This window comes from Sebastes fasciatus, chromosome 11, assembly GCF_043250625.1.
Source record: "Sebastes fasciatus isolate fSebFas1 chromosome 11, fSebFas1.pri, whole genome shotgun sequence".
Classification (NCBI taxonomy): Eukaryota; Metazoa; Chordata; class Actinopteri; order Perciformes; family Sebastidae; genus Sebastes; species Sebastes fasciatus.
Window position 1 is genome coordinate 26,655,284 of NC_133805.1, and position 20,968 is coordinate 26,676,251.

At 41.5% G+C, this 20,968-nt stretch overlaps 1 protein-coding gene across 10 annotated transcripts in view; it reads left to right on the forward strand.

Moving 5' to 3' along the window:
* Window positions 1-20,968, forward strand: part of LOC141777553 (receptor-type tyrosine-protein phosphatase mu) — a 192,157-nt gene that overhangs the window by 85,776 nt on the left and 85,413 nt on the right. For all 10 annotated transcript variants that reach the window (XR_012595919.1, XM_074651914.1, XM_074651917.1 and 7 more), the window contains exons 8-10: window positions 12,893-13,201; window positions 14,938-15,047; window positions 20,046-20,247. Coding sequence is in view for 9 of the 10 variants with exons in the window: in XM_074651914.1 (XP_074508015.1) it covers window positions 12,893-13,201; window positions 14,938-15,047; window positions 20,046-20,247 (621 nt within the window). In the remaining variant the exon portion in view is untranslated. The remainder of the gene's footprint in view (window positions 1-12,892; window positions 13,202-14,937; window positions 15,048-20,045; window positions 20,248-20,968) is intronic.

The window sequence follows — 20,968 nt, forward strand, 5'->3', positions numbered from 1 at the left end:
AGTACAACCAAACGCTGAATAAGTCATTTTTAGTCGACTAAAATGTTACAATTAACTGCCACGAACTGAAAACACACTGTGAAAGGGGTAAAGTTCTAAGATGAAACACGGACAACTCCCAGACCGGATAACGCCGTGGTGGCGACCTGTCAATCACAAGGTAGCCACGCCCTAAAGCATCCCCTGCTTTATGGTCTATTTGACTCTAAATGGGACCATAATTTACTAAATGAACATCATGCTGTATTGAAGAACACTTGAAACTAACGATTGAGACAATAAAGCGTATTAGTTCTTACAGCTGCTGTGCTATTATTGTGGTTGCTGTGCATCTCCCCCCTGTCTCTCTCTCCCTCTCTCTCTCTCTCTCTCTCTCTCTCTATCTATCTCTACCTCTCTCTCTCTCTCTCTCTCTCTCTCTCTCTCTCTCTCTCTCTCTCTCTCTCTCTCTCTCTCTCTCTCTCTCTCTCTCTCTCTCTCAAAACCCAACCGGTCGAGGCAGATGGCCGCCCACCCAGAGCCCGGTTCGGCTCAAGGTTTCTACCCGCTAAAGGGGAGTTTTTCCTGGCCACAGCGCATTACCATAACAATGCAATGCTCATGGGGGATCTCTTGTTGGGTCTCTAAACTAAAGAGTACGGTCTAGACCTACTCTATATAAAAAACGTCTTGAGATAACTTCTGTTATGATTTGACGCTATATAAAAATAAATTGGATTGAATTGAATAAACTCATGTTTACAATGTTTACTGAAATCAAGTGAGAAGTAGGCTCATTTTCTCATAGACTTCTATACAATCAGACTTCTTTTTGCAACCAGAGGAGTCGCCCCCTGCTGCACAAGGACACCAGAGTGGCTGCAACAAAACTCATTTGTTGCTCTGTTTGAATGTGCATCAGAAGCTTTAATAAAAAATGTTCAAGCAGAGAGCTGCCAGTTGAAGTCAAATATTTCTCTACAAATGTTGACATGACTAGCTCTCCAAAAACTCTACCCATTATTTGCTTACACACCACATATCATCATCGCTAACATCCTACTTGGTTATATCCTGTCCTGTATCAACGTCTCCGGCTGAGAAATCGTAACTAGTTTCCTTGAAATTGATTAAAATAAGGTACATAATAAGGAAATTCTGTTCTGAATGTAAACATAAACAAATCAGATGGAGCAACTGTCGGCAGTTTTATTATGTACTCAAAGGTTAGAGAGGGTAGCTTTGGAAAAATATGTAATGTTCACCATGGCTAGCCATGAGCCTTTAAACCATTCTTCTGTACATTGTGTCATTTAGTATATAATGCATACCTGTATGGGTTCAACTGCATACGATGTGAGTAATACAGTCTTGGTGCAGTGTACCGAGAGGACGTTATTCTGCATAGAACGAAATACACTAAAACTAAATTATGAAAGCGGTCCTGTGTCAATCTGTATTATCCATAAAAATCCTGTCTGAAGAATACATCAGTTGAGACGTTTGTTAATCACACACCCTGTTATATAAGCACGATGAGAATCATATAAGCTGTACAGTTAACGGTCTGTTGATGCCATTAACTGAAAAATCAACCTTTTCTTTCCCCATCTTCTCTTTTAAAAAACCTTACAAAGTAATGGTTAGTTCATGTCATTTCTTTTTTGCTGCCATTGTTCAGCTGTCAAAAAATGGCTTTGAAAAGTACAATCTACATTATGAAAGGCCTTTTTTCCAACATATTCTTAATTTGTCATTAAACTATTCACTTTGACAAGTAGATTGAATGACCTGACTAACTCTAAGGACAGTTTGTGCTCGGTACCACTTGCATAAAATCTCTGTGAATATTCTTATTCACTTTCAGGAATTTGTGTCCAGTTTTGGCGCAAGCTCTGGTAAATTCAGAGGTCACGTTTCACCTGTGTTGATCTTGCAAAGGTGCCTAGACATTGTGAAAGCAAGGTTGTTATAGACCTTCCCTTCAGGAAGAATGGATTGTGTATATGTATATACGGAAACTCCATAGTTGAAGAATAAAAGAAGCAGAGTTTGAAGGATCCTGCATAGCTGTCACGGCGAACCCAAGGACGGAGATACAGGTTGACAATACAGTATATACTGTTGGCTAAAAAGGTGTGTGCTAACCAGATTAGCTCCATCAGTTTACATTGTTTCCAGTTGCACTTAACCGAGTCAGTATATTTTGCCTTGCCAATTTTCTCTAACCAAGCCGTAACATTTTATTAACAAAGGTAGACTGACGATCTGTCAGCTATAACTGCTATTTTTTCCTCTATATAGCTTCATGGCAAATTGCCTCAGCGAGGTCTAACCCTTTATGATTGTTCCTTTTTTTTTTCTACGGCTGAGATTGAGCAGATCGGTCTTTGTGGGTCTAAAAGGAAATTATTTGCTAGATTTGATGTGTCTAATTAATGCTATTGTTGCTTTAAGGCATGAATAGAAATCCACTTCACCTCACCATCTCAGATAACATTGGTCTGGTTCGGCACCCACAATAGCTGGCAGCCATGTGACCTATAGGGTTTATATATTGTCTGTGGCAAGGCGAATGAAAAGCCTTGGTTTGAGTCCCATTGAATTTGTGTTCTTTTGTCAGTCAGAGAAAACAGGGTAGATTGAGTTTGTGGTGTGCAGGAAGGTTATAGGAGGACCACAATAAAAGTCTTTTTATCACAGGCAGTTGGAAACAGAATGGCAAATTGTGTCCTATGATATTGGCTCTGCAAAAGGCAAATTGTTTTCTTCTCAAGGACACGTCTTCAAACAACTGCTGTTGGAAAGGAGAGCGACGGAGAGCGAGTGAGACTCTGCATTTATAGCCGTTTCATTATTATTATTTCCCTCATCTCCATCTATCTACCCCCCAAACACGGAGGAATTGAAGACTCTGAGAACAGATGTGCACAAACGATACTCTGGTGACATCCACGCAAACTTATTCTCTTCTTACTTGGGAGCCGCCTCTTCAGCTCCTCACAAACAATTATCATCGAGGTTGTTTGTAACCTCAACTCTTAAGCCTCAAGAGAGTGATAAATAGCTGTAGTTTAGTCGGGCTCGGCGAGATCCTTTTTTTCTGCTGTTTTTAAATTTGAACTGAAATGCTTCTCAAGGTCTTTAAATGTTTCTATTCCTCGTGTTTAATTATTCATGGCCTATCTGCTGTAATTTTTGTCACAGATTTTCTCCATCCTTTTGCTGAATTATAGATGTCCCATTCCCCTTGCTAGGCGTCCAGGAAGCACTCATTCAGTCTGGTTGTATAACTCTAACTCAAGAACATTTGTGCGTCTCCTCCTCAACTAAAGGACAGGAATGTCAGGGAGGCTGCGATTTATATCCTGTATTCCCCCACCTAGATAGCTAGATCTTGGGTCCCCATATATCTCCTAAGTAGGTGGCTCAGAAAACGCAGCAACCATTTCACAAAGTCAAGCGCTTCACTTTGATTTACACTCTGGGTAACACCCTGAGTTGAGTGCGACACATGCAGGTTTTTGGCGACAAATGACAATGCCACACGGGCCATCTGGGGAGTGTTGAAGTTGAAGAATCACCTTGGTAACCTCCCACTGCTCCTGTAGAGATTGCGTGCCCGTCGGTAAATGAGGGCTTGTGTTCTTCCTGTGTGTAAGCCCTAACCACAGGCGTTTTCCCCGGGAACCCGAACACTAAAGACAAAGCCTGGTCTGACAGTAGAGATGGGTGTGTGCGGGCATGTGTGTTAAGACAGATGGGGGAGGAGGGGGTCATTCCTGCCTGTCACTCTGACCCCAATCACCGCACAGCATATTGGTGGAAACGAAATGAAAGATTGATTTAACCAGTTCCACCTCCGCTGCCTCTGCTCTTCCCATCAACTGGCTGTCCATTAGTTTTCATCCGGTCGCTGGACTCACCTTTTGCCCCCGAGGCAAACTTGCTAGGTTTGTTCTTTTAATCCCTCTAAATGGTCAGTGATAGAAAAGACTTCCCACTGACATCTTATACCCTGTTATTTATTCCATTTCCGCTTTTCTTTAAATCAAATTTTCGATACCACAATCGACAAGTGCAACTTTTTTATGATTTGGTATTTGAAGCAAAGCGAAAAGACGTTATTTGCTTCTTGTGGAAAAGTCTTTAGCAACGGTTAGTGCTTCACTGTTGTACTTTGCAGCACAGTACTTACTTCATCTCCACCACACTAAACGCTGCCGTCATGATGAATAAACTGTAGAGCCCCTTTTAGGTTTAGTGGGCTCTAAACTACTGCACTTTCCCAGTATGATGCAAAACATGATGGGAGTAAGTAACCATTATTAATTCATGAAATTACTGATTCCGTGCAAATATACAGTATATATGGATTATCAGGCATGCTAGTGGATGCATTCATTGTTTGAGTGGCTACTACTATGTAATAGTTTTTGTGGGTTTAAAGTAGGGATGCACAATCCAACTTTTTCAGTCCCAATACCGATACCTGGGTTTTGGGTATCAGCCAATACCGAGTAATTAATAAGCTCTATGCCTAAATGTGTGGAAGTGACTGGGATCATTCTTTTATGTGTGAGACAGGCTTGACTTAAAGGAACAGTGTGTAACATTTAGGCGGAACTAAATGGAATATGATATTAATAAGTATGTTTTCTTTAGTGTATAGTCACCTGAAAATAAGAATTATTGTTTTTTACCTTAGAATGAGCCGTTTATATCTACATATGGAGCAGGTCCTCTTCACGGAGCCGGCCGCCATGTTTCTACAGTAGCCCAGAACGGACGCCACCATAGTTCTCCTACATGGTTGGCACACGGGAGAAGTTTCAGATGGTTGCAATATGCAACCTCACAGCTAGATGCCGCCAAATCCTACATGCTGGGCCTTTAAACATTGCTTTCCTAACTTTGTAAAACAAAATATGACAAATAAATATATAGATATAAATTTACTGAATAGTTATTTATTATTAAAATTATAAATCATACACCAGCAACTGGTAAAAAAAAATCTTCAAAATTAACAGGAATTATAATTCAAGTGTAAACCATTTTAATTTAGCAACAAATTGGTCAAAACTTAAACAGGAATTAAAATTCCAGCATATAATTTATATAGTATATCAACATAGAACTGAATTGAACAGATTGGCTGCATTGACATAGATATCCGATCCATCTATTTGAGTCAGTATCGGCCCCGATATCCAATATCGGTATCGGTGCATCCCTATTTCAAACCCCTAGCACCAGAAGAAATTGCAACCCTTCTTCACGGTATCATAAACCAGTCTAACAGAGCTACACATGCATTGTACATATCCTACTGGAATCTGCGGAACCTACTCTCTCCAGCAACAAACGTTTCTCCGATGTCCGTTGAGGATAAACATACATGAACCGGTTTAGAGATGAAGCATTAGAGGCACGCCTTCTATCTTTAGATCTTGTTTCCATATCATTGAATTCAAACATTTTCTCCAGTATCAAACGTAATCTAGTTGATGTTGTCTGCACATCAAGGGCTAATGTGCTAAAAGGAACTGGTCGTTGCTAATGTAATAATAAATTAAACTTATATAGCGCTTTTTAATGTAACGTGACCTTCCTTTGCGCAGATTTGCCAAAAAGTTAATTTTAAGCAATAATAAATTGGGCTATTAGAAGGTAGTGAAGCAAAAATTAGCTATTGGTTTGAAGCGTATTCACTGTATTTACACAGTGGAGCTTGTTACCTTTTTTTAGGGCAGCATACAGCAGGTTGGTCGATCATGAACAAAGACAAAACAAGACTTGGTATGACTTGACAGTCTTGAGTCTCGTCATGCATCATCCTCCTGTGCTGGAGGAGGTCTATCTTACTTTCCCTCTCGTGTTTTTTTGCTCTCCCTTCCTACTCAGTGCTGTGAGAAGGAAGGCGTTCACCCATTCATCTCCACCCCTACAGCTTCAGGGGGTTCATCAGACAAGGTGGCAGCCCAGCCCGGCCCAGCGCCGGAGCTCATTCTGTGGTTTCAATTCGATCCAGCACGTTGTAGACCCCTCCGCCCCTCATCCTCACCCATCATGGCAGTCTCATTTATCATGAGGCCTATAAAGAAGGACTTGATAGAGTGAGGAGCGACCACCACCATTCAATAAATCCTTGTGATTATCCACGCCTCCAAGGTGTACAGGCAAAGTGTCTTGTGTGTGTGTGTGTGTGTGTCCTGAGCATGTGGGCATTTGTCTCTGACTTTGTAATGGCTGTAGAGGGTGATGTTAGAACACTAGATGTCCATGTACAGTGCCTTTTAAAGTGCTATCAATTATAACATGTGTACACGCGTCAACCCCAAGGCCTGGTTTGACTTGTTGCATTTGATGAACAAAAACCTTGGCACTTCCACCCTCATCTGTCCCTAGCTTTCTTTCTCCAATCCCCCCACCCACACATTGACTCCCTCCATTTCTCCCTCTTAACCCGCTCCCTCCCCCCTCTTTCTTTCCCTCCAGAGGATTGCATAGAGGAGCACTCTAGGAGGGTGATGGAGCTTTGATTGTCGGTTATCAAAAGCTATCATTACGGCTCGCTTCTGCGGGATATGAAAATGATTTCCTAAGTGTAAAACCCATGTCATTACCTCAATGGCCTCAGTGCTATCACTGAGATGTAATAGAAAGAGGCAAACAAATGTGCTCGCCTCCCAGCCCGCCCAGCTCAAACAGAACAGAGTGAATAACACACCGCAATGGAGAGATAAGTGACGGCAATACCAGGCCTCGCTGCCTAGAATGGAACACTTTACATGAAAACAGAATTTAATCTTCGCCGTTGTCATGTTGTTTTGGTACTGTCTACAACGAAGGCACCTGCGTGTGACGAGCCCCAGCAGCCAGCGAGGAATCCGACAGTCTACATGCCATCCTGCGAAAATCGAGGCATTTCTCTTTTTCCATCTCAAAAAAAGGAAAGCTCCCTCCTCCTCCTCCTCCTCCTCCTCCTCCTCCTCCTCCTCCTCCTCCTCCTCCACAACCTGAGCGCCGTTTCATCCTGATGAGATAGCACCCAGGCTCAGGAGCCGCATTGACTTGACGGTGGTTTCTAATCATTGGAGAACTAGTCCTTTCTTCCCCTTCACTCCCGGTTCTGTTTGCTGAGCAGGGAGATGGAAGTGTATGCCAGCACCAGGCTTTTCTGCTCTTAATCGATGTGGATCTGATAAAGATCCTGGCTTTCTGAATGACTCGCACGCCGCGAAGCCCGAGGAAGATCTGATAAGTAAATCATTCTTCTGTACATATAGCCAGCAAGATGCTGAGGAACCAGATCTGCGCTGCCGTGTGCACGCGTATGGACCCTCACATTACTCACATAAGGCCGTAAACACGCTAGAAAACACACATTGTCCCCCCTCATACACACACCGCACACTTGTCTCGCAGTAAAGTGGCTGTGCTCCGGACATGCCCAATTTGTTTCCTTTCATCCAGGACTAATGTCTCGCTCTACCCAGGGGCTAAGTGCACCATTTGAAGCCCCCTCTAGGACAGACGGCTGCAACATGCGGTTATTTGTTGTTTTTGTTTCATGTTTTTTGGGAAATCGAGTTATCACTTGGGCTGCAGTGGCGTGTACGCAGGGCCCATTCACATTAACAAGAGGCAATAATGTGCTGATAATTTCTAAAAACATTATTTAAATGTCACGCTGTAATGACAAAAAAATCACTAATAGTTCTATGTAAATGTCAAATTCAAATTATTCAATTACATCCGCGAGTATGGGGCAGGTGATAATTTGTCCACCGCTTGGAATACCAATCTGGCTCTCACTGGAACTCATTGTGTGTGCCCTCTCATAAGATAGACCTCAGTAATTTCCTGCTCCAAGGGATGCTTTCATAGCCATTATTATAACTCTATTCCACTAGAAATATCTGCCATACTGGAGAGATATTAGAGTCATATTTTTTAGTACTTTCACCCCAATGTTGCCCTCAGTGGGTGATAGCTTGTGAGAATTGTTGAGAAAAAAAAAGGCTATGGATTTCAAGAGACCGCCCTGTTATTCCTTGTTGTGATTTGTGCTTGTGCTTTTGATACTGAGCCTCTTACTGCTCGGTCAATAAAACTAAACTAGCAGTCACAGTAGGCTGGGGTAATAGGCTCATCTCATCAGCTGTCATTCATGGGCCTATGGGCCTATTTGAAAATGACTGCATAGCCTCCCATCCATGCACGAAAGGATTTATAAAGGATATCAGCCGTTCGGCGCGACCCGTTCATTTGAGATTAAGCGGAGGAGGAAGGGTACAGGGTGTTTTTCTTCTTCTCTTTCTTCAAAGTCGGCTCTGAAATGGATGAGGCACCTTGTTGTTCATGAAAACAGATGATGTCATTCTGAGTCACGGGGCACAAGTTGTGATTGGGCGTCCGCCACAGATACTCACATTTTACTGCCTCCCTCAGACAGCTGGCATTTGCACTACAGGGAGCCAATGGGGTAACAAACAATTAGCCTTTTCTCAACAAAACTCCAGGGAGAGGCTATAGAATAGTCATAAGGGCTGTTTACTAAATGGCCAATATTCTTTTATCTACCTTCTCTATTGCTGTGTGTGCACTAGCAAAAAATATCTGTCCACCACCATGTGCCAAAAAGACAAATTTTAATGTATATATTAATAAATATGGGCTATTTCTCACACAAGTGATTCCCATTCTCGTTGGCATCTCTCCATTGGCCAGAATTAGGGCGTAGTGGACATTATCTATGATGTTCCACAAAGATGGAAGTGTGACATTCTCCTTGAACGGCTCAGAAATGAGACTTCCTCCCAGCCGCTCGTGCACGTCCGTTTGAGATTCACACTTTGGTGCATTTGTCACTTTGAGAGCATCTGGTTTAATTTGATTTCTGTGCCTGGCCACCCTGCAATTCTCTGTGCTTTTAGTGTAACCGTTGCCTACAGAGTGCGGCCAACAGATAGTTCCGCAAATAAAGGGGTTTAAACTTCTATTTTCGGGATGGCTTTCCCGACATTGCAACCTATTTGAAGAGGCCTGTTTTCCTTCGCCAATTCTTCCCAGTTCTCTGTCAGAATCTCTCTTTTCTTTTTTTTTTTTTACTGTGATTACATTTGTTTAAAATGGCTGATGACTTTGTAAATCATTGCATTTATCCCCTTTCTGTAATTCTACTATCAGTTTGCTACTAGAGTGGAGTTGGCTTACTTATTGTCTGTTTGCACTTACGGTGAATTTTTGCTGATCTCTTTGAAGGTGGATGTCTGACATACCAGTCTCTTTCACATTTGAACAATCATTAGAGGTCAGCCCTGCTAGAAGACCCACTCTGAAAGATGACACACATTCCAAGAGTACTCCTACACAGCATTGCAGAAAGGTTTCTCAAAGGACATTAAGCACTTTTATAGAAGCTATAATGCTCTCTCAGCCAGTAAAATATGTATATATTTTCTTCGGCTATTGTTATAAAAGCTAATAGACTTACATGCTCTGTCAAAGATTTTAGTGGTTTGTTGCACTCTGTGTAGACCAGTAGTGACAAATCCTTTTTAAAGGTGCACTGTATAGGATTTGGCGGAATTTAGCGGTGAGGTTGCATGTTGTAACCAACTGAAACTTCTCCCGTGTGCCAAGCGTGTAGGAGTAGTACGGTGGCCGACGTAAAAACGTGAAAACTATCTAGTGCCAGTATTTGGTTTTACGTTCTGTGCTACTGTAGAAACATGGCGGCCGGCTCTGTGAAGAGGCCCCGCTCCGTATGTAGATATAAACGGCTCATTCTAAGGTAGAGAAAAACACCATGATGCTTATTTTCAGGTGATTATACACTAAAGTAAACATGCTTATTAATATTATATTCCATTTCTGCCTATACACAAATCCGGGGAGGTACTGGAAGTAAACAAGTCGCCATTACTGCAGTGGCATCTCCCTTCAATATGTGCGTGTTTGAATGCAAGATGTCCTAAGAAGTGTGCAATTTTCTACTTTTACTTTTACTTTCTATGTAACGTTACTTTTGACAACGATGTCTAGGAGTTCGGGAAGAACCTGAGCAGTTCTTAGCTGCCCAACGTTAGCCTGACATGGTGAAACAAGTAAGGTCAGCTAAGTTAACACTGCGTAGCTAACATAAGCTAACAAATAAATGGGCTAAGACATTGTCTATGGGGTGCTGTGGTCCACCAGAATAAATGAACTCAATCAACTAACTGTGGCGTTATTGTAAAATAGAACGTTACCTGCACTAACCAGGGCAACCTAATGACCACAAAGTAAACATCATTTGGTCGCCATCACAAACAGAACACAGAGTGTCTGTTAGTCATGTTAACTGGTGACTCTCAGCCGAATGTGTCGTGGTTGCTCGTAGTGACGGCAGCTGTGTCCTCGTAAAAGCCTTCAATTTTACTTTAATCAATTTTAAATACATACTCATCTGTGTTTATTATCTACGCCAAACATTTGCATATGTTACTATGAGCACAAAGTCACCGGTTAATACTGTTGGCAGACAGTAGAGTCACTATGACTTGCCACCGCAGTAATGGTGGCAGCACTAGATGACGGAACACACAAAGCCCCCTGAATGCTATACACTGTTCCTTTAAAGAGATGCTAATTGCCATTCTTTTCCTTTTGGACAAAAAGATTTGTTCCATTCTCCTGACACACTTTTATCGTTTGTAGCCCTTTGTGTATGCTTCATGTACTGTATGCTGCGTTGATATCCCTTTTCTCCATCCGTCTTCAACAGCTCTCCCTCTGCCACTTCCTGGCCACTATTTCATCTGCTCTATGAAAGCGCAGGAGAGATCACATCCGTTTGTTTGTCCTTGTGAAATCTCAAAAGTGTTCCATCTTTCATTCAACAAGCAGGCGCCTTTATCTTCTCTCAGTGTTTTTCCTCTTGCATTATCCTCTCTCACTCGTACAAGCTCCTGTCATGTCACATGTCGTGACCTAACTTCCTGACAAAACATTCCTTTCTGTCTTGTAGCTTTTCTGCAGTGCTACATGAAACTTAACCTCGTTGTTGATCATTCCTGTATATTTTTAAAGGAGTTTCAATAAAACTTGATCAGTCGGACATTATCTTTCTATAGGCTGTCTCATAAATGCATGTGGGCATTAGGGCTGTGCAATTAATCAAATTTCCATTACGATTTTGGCTTCCAAAGATTATGAAAATAAGATAATCGACATAAAACAATTATTGAGCCGCATTCCATTTTGCAATGGCGCTCTTGTTTTGTCTTTTTTTTATCAATCCAGCTCACCCCTTTCCTTTACCACGGTGTGCTTTCACCCCCGCTCAGCGGGTCAAGGATGGCCGCTCGGTTTGGGAGGAACCCCTCGTGGGAACTCTCCCCGGCGCAGGCCCTCGTATTTCCTCCATGATGGTGCTCTGCGACCGGCTTTGAGTCACCTTGGAAAGGTCCTGGGTGGCGCTTTACAGCACCCCTCGCCCGGACCTTCGTGCTCCCGGCGTGACTGTCAACCGGGACCTTATCCATACAACCATTGTGATTAGAATTGAATTGTTTACTAATGCACAAACTTGTTTACAAGAGCACAAAGTTCTTCAAGGATCTAGCCTCTTAATCTTGCTGTCAAAGTGCACCAGATTGATGCATTTAACCATAAAATTTAAATGTGGGCTACAACATTTTCTTCCTAAATGCACGTTTCTAAAAGTCAATGAGTAATCAAGTTAAATATTTTTGATCTCAATTTTGACAATCATATTTTTGACATAATCGAGCAGCCTAGTGGGCATCACATTCAAAGGATGCCAACTGTGTTGTTCGTAAGGATTCATGCTTGTTTGTCATGTCCTTTGTACCGCCTGTAGAAATGAACAGCATGCTGGCGCTCCAGTCCAGTCTCTCCCCCCCCCCTTGCACCTCCAGAATGTTAAACATGGCTGCCGTGGCTGCCTCTGAATTGCTGGACTGTGTCTCCTGGGGAACGGGGAAATTGAGCCCTGGCTCTTCCTAATAGGTGGTAAAGTGTTAAGTTCCAGAGAAATGGACTGCGAATTTAACCTGGAATGGAAATTGATCCCATTACCTTGTGCTTGGGCTGCTTTCCTCCCATAGGTAGGAGATTGAGAAAGAGAGAGAGCAAGAGGGGAAAATAGACGGGGAAAGCAGAGAGAGGAGATGAGGAGGAAAAAGAGAGCGGGAAATAGAAATGGGGGAGCCACAAAAAAAGAGAGGATATAGAGAAGGGGAATGGAGAGAAAAAGAGGTGGAGGGAAGGACTGAAAGAGAGAGGAGAAAATGGAGAAAGTAGAAGAGAAAAGGCAAGGAAACACATGTGATTAGAGGTGATAGGATGGCAGTGGGGGTTGTGTCCTGCCTGGATTGGCAGGCTGGCTGACTCTGTATCAGTATGGTGCTAATAGCTGACCGCCACTGGGCGAGATGGAAAAGAGAGAGAAAAAGGCAGAGGACAAGGCAGAAGAAGCAGAGGAACGGCACGCTCTGAAGGGATGATACACCTCCTGCTGAGGGTTTCCACCAACAGACCTGTGGTGTCTTGGTGTGTGCAGCTGCTGTGAGAGTGAGTTAGCAACGGTGATGGGCAATGCTCAGTATCAGGCTGCGGCTTTGAAATTTTAAAATATTTCCTGGGAATATGAATTCCAAAAAGAGGAAATGGTATTTCAATATGAAAAAAAGTATTGACCGGGTCTCTAGTGTTATGAAAATCTGGTAGCAGATTTTCTTTTACTCAAAGGAACACCACCTTCTCTGTGCCCTGGCACAGACCTCAGTAATTCCCTTGATTTTATTGAAACTATCTTGCACTACCTGCCATTTCATGTGGCCTAATTGATTATCTTGATGCATGCTCACACTCCTCTCTCTCTCTCTGTCCACCCTGCCAGAGCCCATGCACGGCCCACAAAGGCTAGAAGTGGTAGACATCCAATCCAAGCAAGTGACGGTGCGCTGGGAGCCTCTGGGCTACAATGTGACCCGCTGCTACAGCTACAACCTGACCGTCCAGTACCGGTCCAGGGTGGCCGGCAAGGAGGAGACCCGCGAGGAGGTGTGTTACGACACTCAGAGCCGCGATCCTCAGCACACCATCCACAACTTGACGCCCTTCACCAACCTCAGTGTCAAGCTGGTGCTACGCAATCCAGAGGGGGTCAAGGAGAGCACAGAGCTGGAGGTTCAGACTGATGAGGATGGTAAGTGTGATGCAAGGCTACTTCCTGTACAGGTCTGGGAAGAATGACACAAGATTTTGCTGAAATGATCTTTGATTAGATTTCTTTTTAAGTTATTGTGAGGAACTTTTAACTGGTTATGAAACAGTCCCAATTGAATACTGATGCCTCTATATGACCTACATAAGTAAACAAGACCATCAGCGAGAAGATTGGCTATTTCTATATCGTTATTCTTAATACTTTTCATTGGTGCCACCGGTTTCGACGAAATCAAACCAAATCATCCAGGTTCACCAGAAACTCTCTCAGCTCAGACTCCAGCGGGACCTCCAGCAGTGGACAGACCCAGATCCAGTTTTGCTGAGTTGTAGAGCTCAATGCCCGGCAGTAGCAGCTCCTCCTTCGGCCAGGAGCAGAGCTGCTCCGCCGTACCGTATTGCTGCTGCAATAAAATGAGAGGTTTTCTAAAGGGACTCTGGTGTTTGGAAACACCACCGCTTTTGTCCACAGGGACCGCCCAACTCAACACAAAATGAAAGTCCCTCGTAGTAGCTTTAAAGTATGAAGAGCAAATAAATGGAAAAATGAAGGACAGCCCAACATTCAAACAATTGTATTAAAACTACTATATTTTAATTATTACATTTTTTTAATTTAATAATTTATTTATTTTTCCCTTATTTTGCCAGGTAGATGAGAGGATATATAAGTATGTGCACTCTCAACCAGCAAAAAAAATCACTTTTCTTATTAGGATGGGTGGATAATTCTCACCTGGTCATAAACAACTTGCACTAAGGACAAGTTTGGGATTCTCCAAATGTTTTTTTCAGGAGAGCAGATTCAGTGTCGTAAGGTTGTTTCACCTCCTTCAAAGATGAAAGATCTTCTTCTGTGTTGCCTCAGCAGACACAGGAAATGAACTCCATAGAAGTCTCAAGGAACCCCGGCCGCCAGATAACAAACAGGCTCAGCTGACGAAAAGAGAGTCTTGTCATGTCTTGCTCAGATATCTGTGGTTGGAAACTTGAAAGTGGCAACTGTTTCTCACTATCTGACTTCTGTGTGTCTGTGGATCTGTGTGTTTAGAGTCCCATGGGAACAAGTGTACAGACGGGGTGTAGCTAGTTGCATTCTTGAAGATAAATCTTGAAGAAAAAACAAAAAAGGCATCTCCACATCATTCTCTTTCGCTTACAGAATGAAAGCAATTCACATGAGGGGTTAAAGGACCAGATCTCTTTGGCAGCATTTCAGTACAAGTAAACATTGTGGAAAGATTAAGATTCAACTATTCCCATGGGGTGACTAGTTCATCTTTTGTTTGCAACACATTTTTATCTGTGCGAAAAGTGTTCAGTTTTGCTGTAAGACGTGTCAGGGAGTGTGTTTTGAGTGACAATGACTTCAGATAATCTCACAAATTCCTATTACGGTGTTTGACTTTGGCTCATGGCCATTTGTGTACTGCAGGTCCATGAAGAGCTCTTTTATTGATTGTTTTATGCACATCAGCACGAGGTGCTGCTGGGCTCGGTAAATTATAATAGCAAAGACTAAAGCCGCAGCAAAGTAGGAGCTGCTTTCATCCAACTTTTATTGACAGCATTTTAACAAACACAGAGGGATGGAAAGAAAATACGTATCCATGGAAATCTTACTGCTTTTGTTTTTTATACACTTATTTCTACCTTGAAAAATAATATCACCCTGCCACCAGTTTTGAGAATTGTGTCTGTGATAATTTCCCACAGTGCCAAGTGCTGTTCCTCTGGAGTCCATTCAGGGCAGTGCCTATGAGGAGAAGATCATCCTGAAGTGGAGAGAACCAGCGCAGACCTACGGGATCATCACTCAGTTCGAGGTACAATTGCACCAGGGTATTTAGAAAATGTTCGATATTAAACACCCTTTGGAGGAGTAATCCCACTTCTAACATTAAGCTGTTTTTTCTCCAGCACCTCTCTGTGGATCATATGCATATCTTTGAGTTTTTTCTAGTCCGTTTTTTCCTTATCAGTGATGGGCAGTAGTGTGCCGAGATGCAAGAGAAATGTTCGAATAGATTTTTTTTATCATGTGAATCACTTTGATCTCTTGAACTGGGGCTTGGAATCTAGGTGCATCTGCTAGTTTGTTGACGGTCCACACAACAAAGGAACACAGTATTTCATAAAGTGAGATTACCAGTTAAACCAGGCACATTCCAGTAAATCAGGCTATTTTTAGGAAAATGTGTTTCAGGGGCCGGTTGCATAAAAATAGTCCTAGTCTTTGTCTTAAATATAACTTTGTTATATCGACTTGTTAAAGACACTTAAATGTACCTGTTGCCTAAAGCTACCCTATGAGTGACTAATGTAAGAGTGGCTTAGAAAGCCTGTTGCACAATGCATTATGGTTGAAATAAGACATAAGAAAAAATGGCGGATGCAACAGCAACACCTCACCAAGTATGGGAGAAAATAACAGAAAAGGTAAAGCATAAATGTAATGGGTAAACAGTCAAAATAGTTAGCTCAAAATTGTCTAAAATTAATGGATAAACAGTTGAAATAGTTAGCTAAAAGTATTGTGTTGAATGGATTGCAATGCAATTTGGTACAAACATTCATGTTCCCCATGATCAGGTCAAATACGGTCCAATACTAATGACATTCTCATCAGATTCAGCTGTACAACTGCAAGCATGGTGGACATGATAAACATTATACCTGCTGAACATCAACATGTTAGCTTTACTGTATATGAATGAATGCTGAATATTTGCGGCTCGTTGGCATTAATCATGACAGTTGGCTCTTTCAGTACCTTCTTAATGTGAATTAATGTCTCCGTTATTTGTACTTGATGTCACAGGCCTGCGTTTTAAATTCATTAGAGTGTAGTCATCTTGACTGTTTAAACCAGGCTTTAATTAGACTGATCACATTAGCTCTATTTGCTGAACAGTTTAAAACAGATTCAGTTTGTTAGGTTCACTTTTTAAAAATCTTTTTACTAGGAGAGAATCTACTTCAATCTGCGGGTTATCTTCTGTCCTTTTACACACGGGCGACCTCTGAATAAAACACAATCCCTGAAACACGCCTCGAACACATATCACGATTCAGCACCAAGTAAATGTTGACATACGGCTCCACACAGCCCCTGCCAGCCTTGTCCAGGAGCTGCATTGAGTCTTGAATAATAGAAACAGTCTCCACACACACACACACACACACACACACACACGATATATGTACACATTGATCTTAACCAGCTTAAGGTGGAGGTAATCCTCCAGCCTTTCCCACAGATTGATTCTCCTCTGTTGATTCTCCCTCTTGTCGCCGTTTGCTCTCGCTTGATGTTTTGACTAGGTTAGCAATCATTGACATGGCTGTTTCTCATACGAGGAGAGCAGATTGAACTGTAAAAGCGATGCAATCTGGGTCGTCGTATAGGTTCTTCTATCCACTGCCATGCCATGAATGAAATGAGATATGACATAGATACTCACGTAGCGACAACAGAGACATTTCAATCCGAGCAGGAGAGTCCTCCGAATCATAACAAGGCCCTGTTTATTCAAGTGTGTGTAATGCAGTTGTGTGTCCTGTGCACAGCCGTACGGCACTTAGAGGTGCGGGAAAACAATGTCCATAAAAACGGGAGGTTTACTGCACACTTAATCACTTTTAGGGCAACATGTTTCAGTTGTTTATCTTTTTAAAATTTCATGGGACAAGAAAAAGCATTCAGAGCAAATGGCGAGGTTTGCATTGCCGCTTTGTCATTTTCACTCATATTTACGTTGAGGCAAATGTGTTTCACTTTATAAAATACCCACTCCAGGCTATTATATTCATATGCTGCAGAAATTACTTCTCTCCGTCTGTGTCTAGACAGCCTTAACAGTGTATAGTAATGTGTCTAGTTAAAGTAAACAATAAATCACTGACAATCCCGGTATTAATATACAGTAAAGCATCATTATAGATTTCCCAACATCACGCAGAATCCCAGGTTTTATTTTAGAGTTAGAAAGAGTATTAATATTCATATTACCCTATCTTAAACACGGTGACAGATGAGGAAAATCTAGAAACCAGCTCGCTCCAGGCGTGTCCCCCTCACACCTCTCTAGTTTAAGAAAATAAACCACAATGTATTCTGCCGGTATTCCCCAGAAGTTGCTTCTTATAAGTCAGGACCTTGCTTTGATTTGACATTATCAAAGGACTCAAAGTGAAATACGTCTGACAAGGCCCGATATCAAAGAGATTTCAGCTCCATTCCTTTCTGACCAAGCTCTGCTGATGCCATTTTATTGGCAGCCTTTCAGACCGACATCAACCAGCTTCTCTTTAAAGGTATACAGCAGATGTCCAATTATTCTCTTGTTCTTTTGCCATATTTAGCAACACTAATTCAATGTGAGGTAGCATTTTTTCTTTATCATAGTGAGTAAAAGCTGCGCATCGCATTACCTTTTTAGGGAAATAGCAGCTATTATGAAAATATAAATTGTATTTTCAGAAAAGTGCTCTTAAGTAATGCTATTTCCCTTACAAGCTACTATTCTCCTAAAATCTGCAGCCATTTCAAATCACTTAAATTTACATTATTAATATTTACCGTAGGTCCGTCTAAGAAGGTTAAAAATCTGCAAATATAAATGTTAAATAGAGTTCAGGTAGCAGGAAAGAGTACACTGCATTTTTCATCAACAGTTATTCAGTTTTTCTTCATTATTGTACGAGTGAAGGTGCTGGAGATTATGCAGGCATTTATATTTTATGAATGCTTCATAAATTCAACATTTTCCACCCTCAGATAAAAAAAATGTAAACCAACGCAATTTAAAAAGCTTAATATATCAGATCGAGTAATAGTTACAAGCAAGCCCAAATAAATTTGCTCAAATATTTCCCATTATTCTTCCCGTCAGTTCCATTATAATTGTAAAAACCTGTCCATGTGCCCAGTGTTGACAAGTCATTTCAAATTCCTCTCCCTGAAATGTTATGATATAGGATTTGGCATCACGGACTCATTTCACAGACAAAGACTAAATGAGAAGACCTCGAAGCATTTCAGAACTTGATGGACACAAATTATGCAGCACTCCTAACTCCCTTTGTGTTTCTTAATTGGAATTATAATGGAGGTTTTTTCCTTTACGAGCAGAGGCATTTTCTTAAAGTGGGACTTTACAGTTATTCAAAATGGATATTAGCAAAAACACTCACCTTAATGCTTCCCTCCAGAGCTCCCTGTGTTTATTAATGGAGACGGAATACATTAAGTATATTTCCTCTCTCCTTGAAACCACAAGCTCGCATCAGCTTCGGTTGGAAAATATGTAGCTCTGCTTTTACCGTAAAATGGTTGTTATGAAACAGCTCCTCTCCATAGACCTTTTGTACCACACTAATTTTGAAAATGCCAGCGTAAAGCCTTGTTGACATAAAGTCAGAAGCTCACACGCGAAATGAAAGCTTCCTTTCTCGACTAGACTTTTTAAAGATTGCTGTGTGGCATTTGGCTTTACTGAGAAGTACAGAGGAGATAGAGGAAACCAATTAAAACTTTTGAGTTGTTGTTTTGGACTAGTGTTTCCAACAGTTTTCTTTTAAATAATTCAATGTTATATATATATATATATATATCATGTTATTGTTGTACAAAGTCATGTTGTCCATCAACACTAAGCAGCCATGGTAGTGAGGATGTACTTGGGGCATGGTAATGCTTTGAGTTAAATGCTAATGTCAGCATGCTAACATGCTCATAATCACAATGCTAACATGCTGATGTTAAAGGGCAGGTCCATTTATTTATTTATTTTTTGAGTTGTTTTTTTAATATCATTCTGTAGCTTCACAGTGGTGTTTCTTATGTATTCAAATCCCAAAAATTTAAATTTTGTTCAAAGTACGTATGTTTTAGCGTCAAAATTATATTTTTCCCAAGCCCTTCTCAAACTGTTTCCCGCATGACCTGACGTAGGTTTCTGTATGATGACGCTGCTACATATACAGTATATATACATCCTTATGGTCAGTGTATTAACGTTACATACACTAAATTAGATGGCGGTCGGCATGCTCCCTTTTTGGCATGGAAGTTAAGCAATGTACTGCTGTGTGGATGGACGCCATGTTAGTTTTGATCCAGAAGTCACACAATAACACAAACAAACTAACCGATCGATGCAGCGGTAGACCAGCAACTCCCGTGTTCTGCGAGGTAAAATGACTGTTTTTGTTAATGGAGTCTGGTCTGGTAAAACAGCGACATAACGGCTTCAGTTCCCCATCAGAAAGAGCTGTCTGATGGCGAATAAAATACAAATTATTAAACTGATATTGATGTTTTAGCTTACTTTGGTAACCTACGTCACTGTAGGCATTTCCTTTTTACGCAGATGGACCCGCTCTTTAAGCAGGTATAGTGTTTACCATATTAGTTTAATTTGCTAATTTGTTTTAAACCCGAAGAACAGCTGAGGATGATGGTAATGTCATTAGTTTTACAGGTATTTGGTCATGAACCAAAGTATTGCATTTAGCTGTACAAGTATACTTAATTCAGCTGGTTATTTATAAGCATACACACAAAGAAGTACTGTACAACATAAGACTTTTTTTAAAATGGCTTTGTGGCTTTTGGTATTAATACTGAGTAGTGCAGAGGGGAAAGAGATATATTAGAAAATAGGATAACTATCACCAGAGTGGGATAGAAAACCTCGACACGTTGAGTACAGTAAATGCTTTAGCATAAAAACGTTTTCATCGTATTAATGCAAATCCTCCTCAGCCGAGCGCGGAGTACCAGAGGCCACTATCAGAATATTAATTTCCTTCCTTCCTAGATCTCCTACAAGGCGGTGAGCTCCTTTGACCCTGAGCTGGACCTCTCCAACCAGAGTGGGAAGGTAGTGAAGTTGGGCAACGAGACCACCCACATGTTCACAGGCCTCTACCCTGGCTCGACGTACTCCTTCACCCTGCGCGCCAGTACAGCCAAGGGCTACGGTCCCCCTATCATCACCCAGTTCACCACCAAGATTTCAGGTCAGCAGGGTCAAAAGCATGGCCAGTCAGCGTGTGTGGATGATGCCGAATAAGTAGTGTACCACTTACCGCCGCTGGAGTTCTTCATGTCCAAATGTGTGAATGGAAAACGGAACTTGATTATAACTTAAACAACGTTAGATAGCACTGGTTTTTACTTTACTGATATCATTCTTTTGCCTCAAAGGGTAAATAATATCCCTCTGCTTTTCCAACCTTCACAATTTCACTAATATCATCCACATATATACGAGCTCAAATACATTATATCCCTTTATCACTGAACCAGCTAGGTATTTTGTTAAATTAATTTCACTGCTATTTGGTCCGGCAATTACATTAGACTTAGCAGAATTGCCTGATGGGTCAAAGACAAATTGCGCTTTTGTTTCAATAAACCATGCCGAGGGTGGATTTAGATAATGACCATGAAGCTAGTTGGCAATTTTTCTTACTTTGCACGGTGTTTTTTTTTTTATATTGTAATCCACGTGAACTAAGTTGTCTTTCTTTCAGCAAGATGCTGTGAATACTTTTGTGACAGCAGCAAATGTTTCACTCCTCTGTTATTGCTATACTTAATGATTAAATGATGGTGCTATAAAGGCAAAAGGCAGTAAGTGCTCAGTGTAAAAGTGAGAAAATTGGCTTTGCTTTTTTTTCCTTCTATTTACTGCCCAGCTGAATGACTCATTATATGAGATGATGCTGACCAAAACTG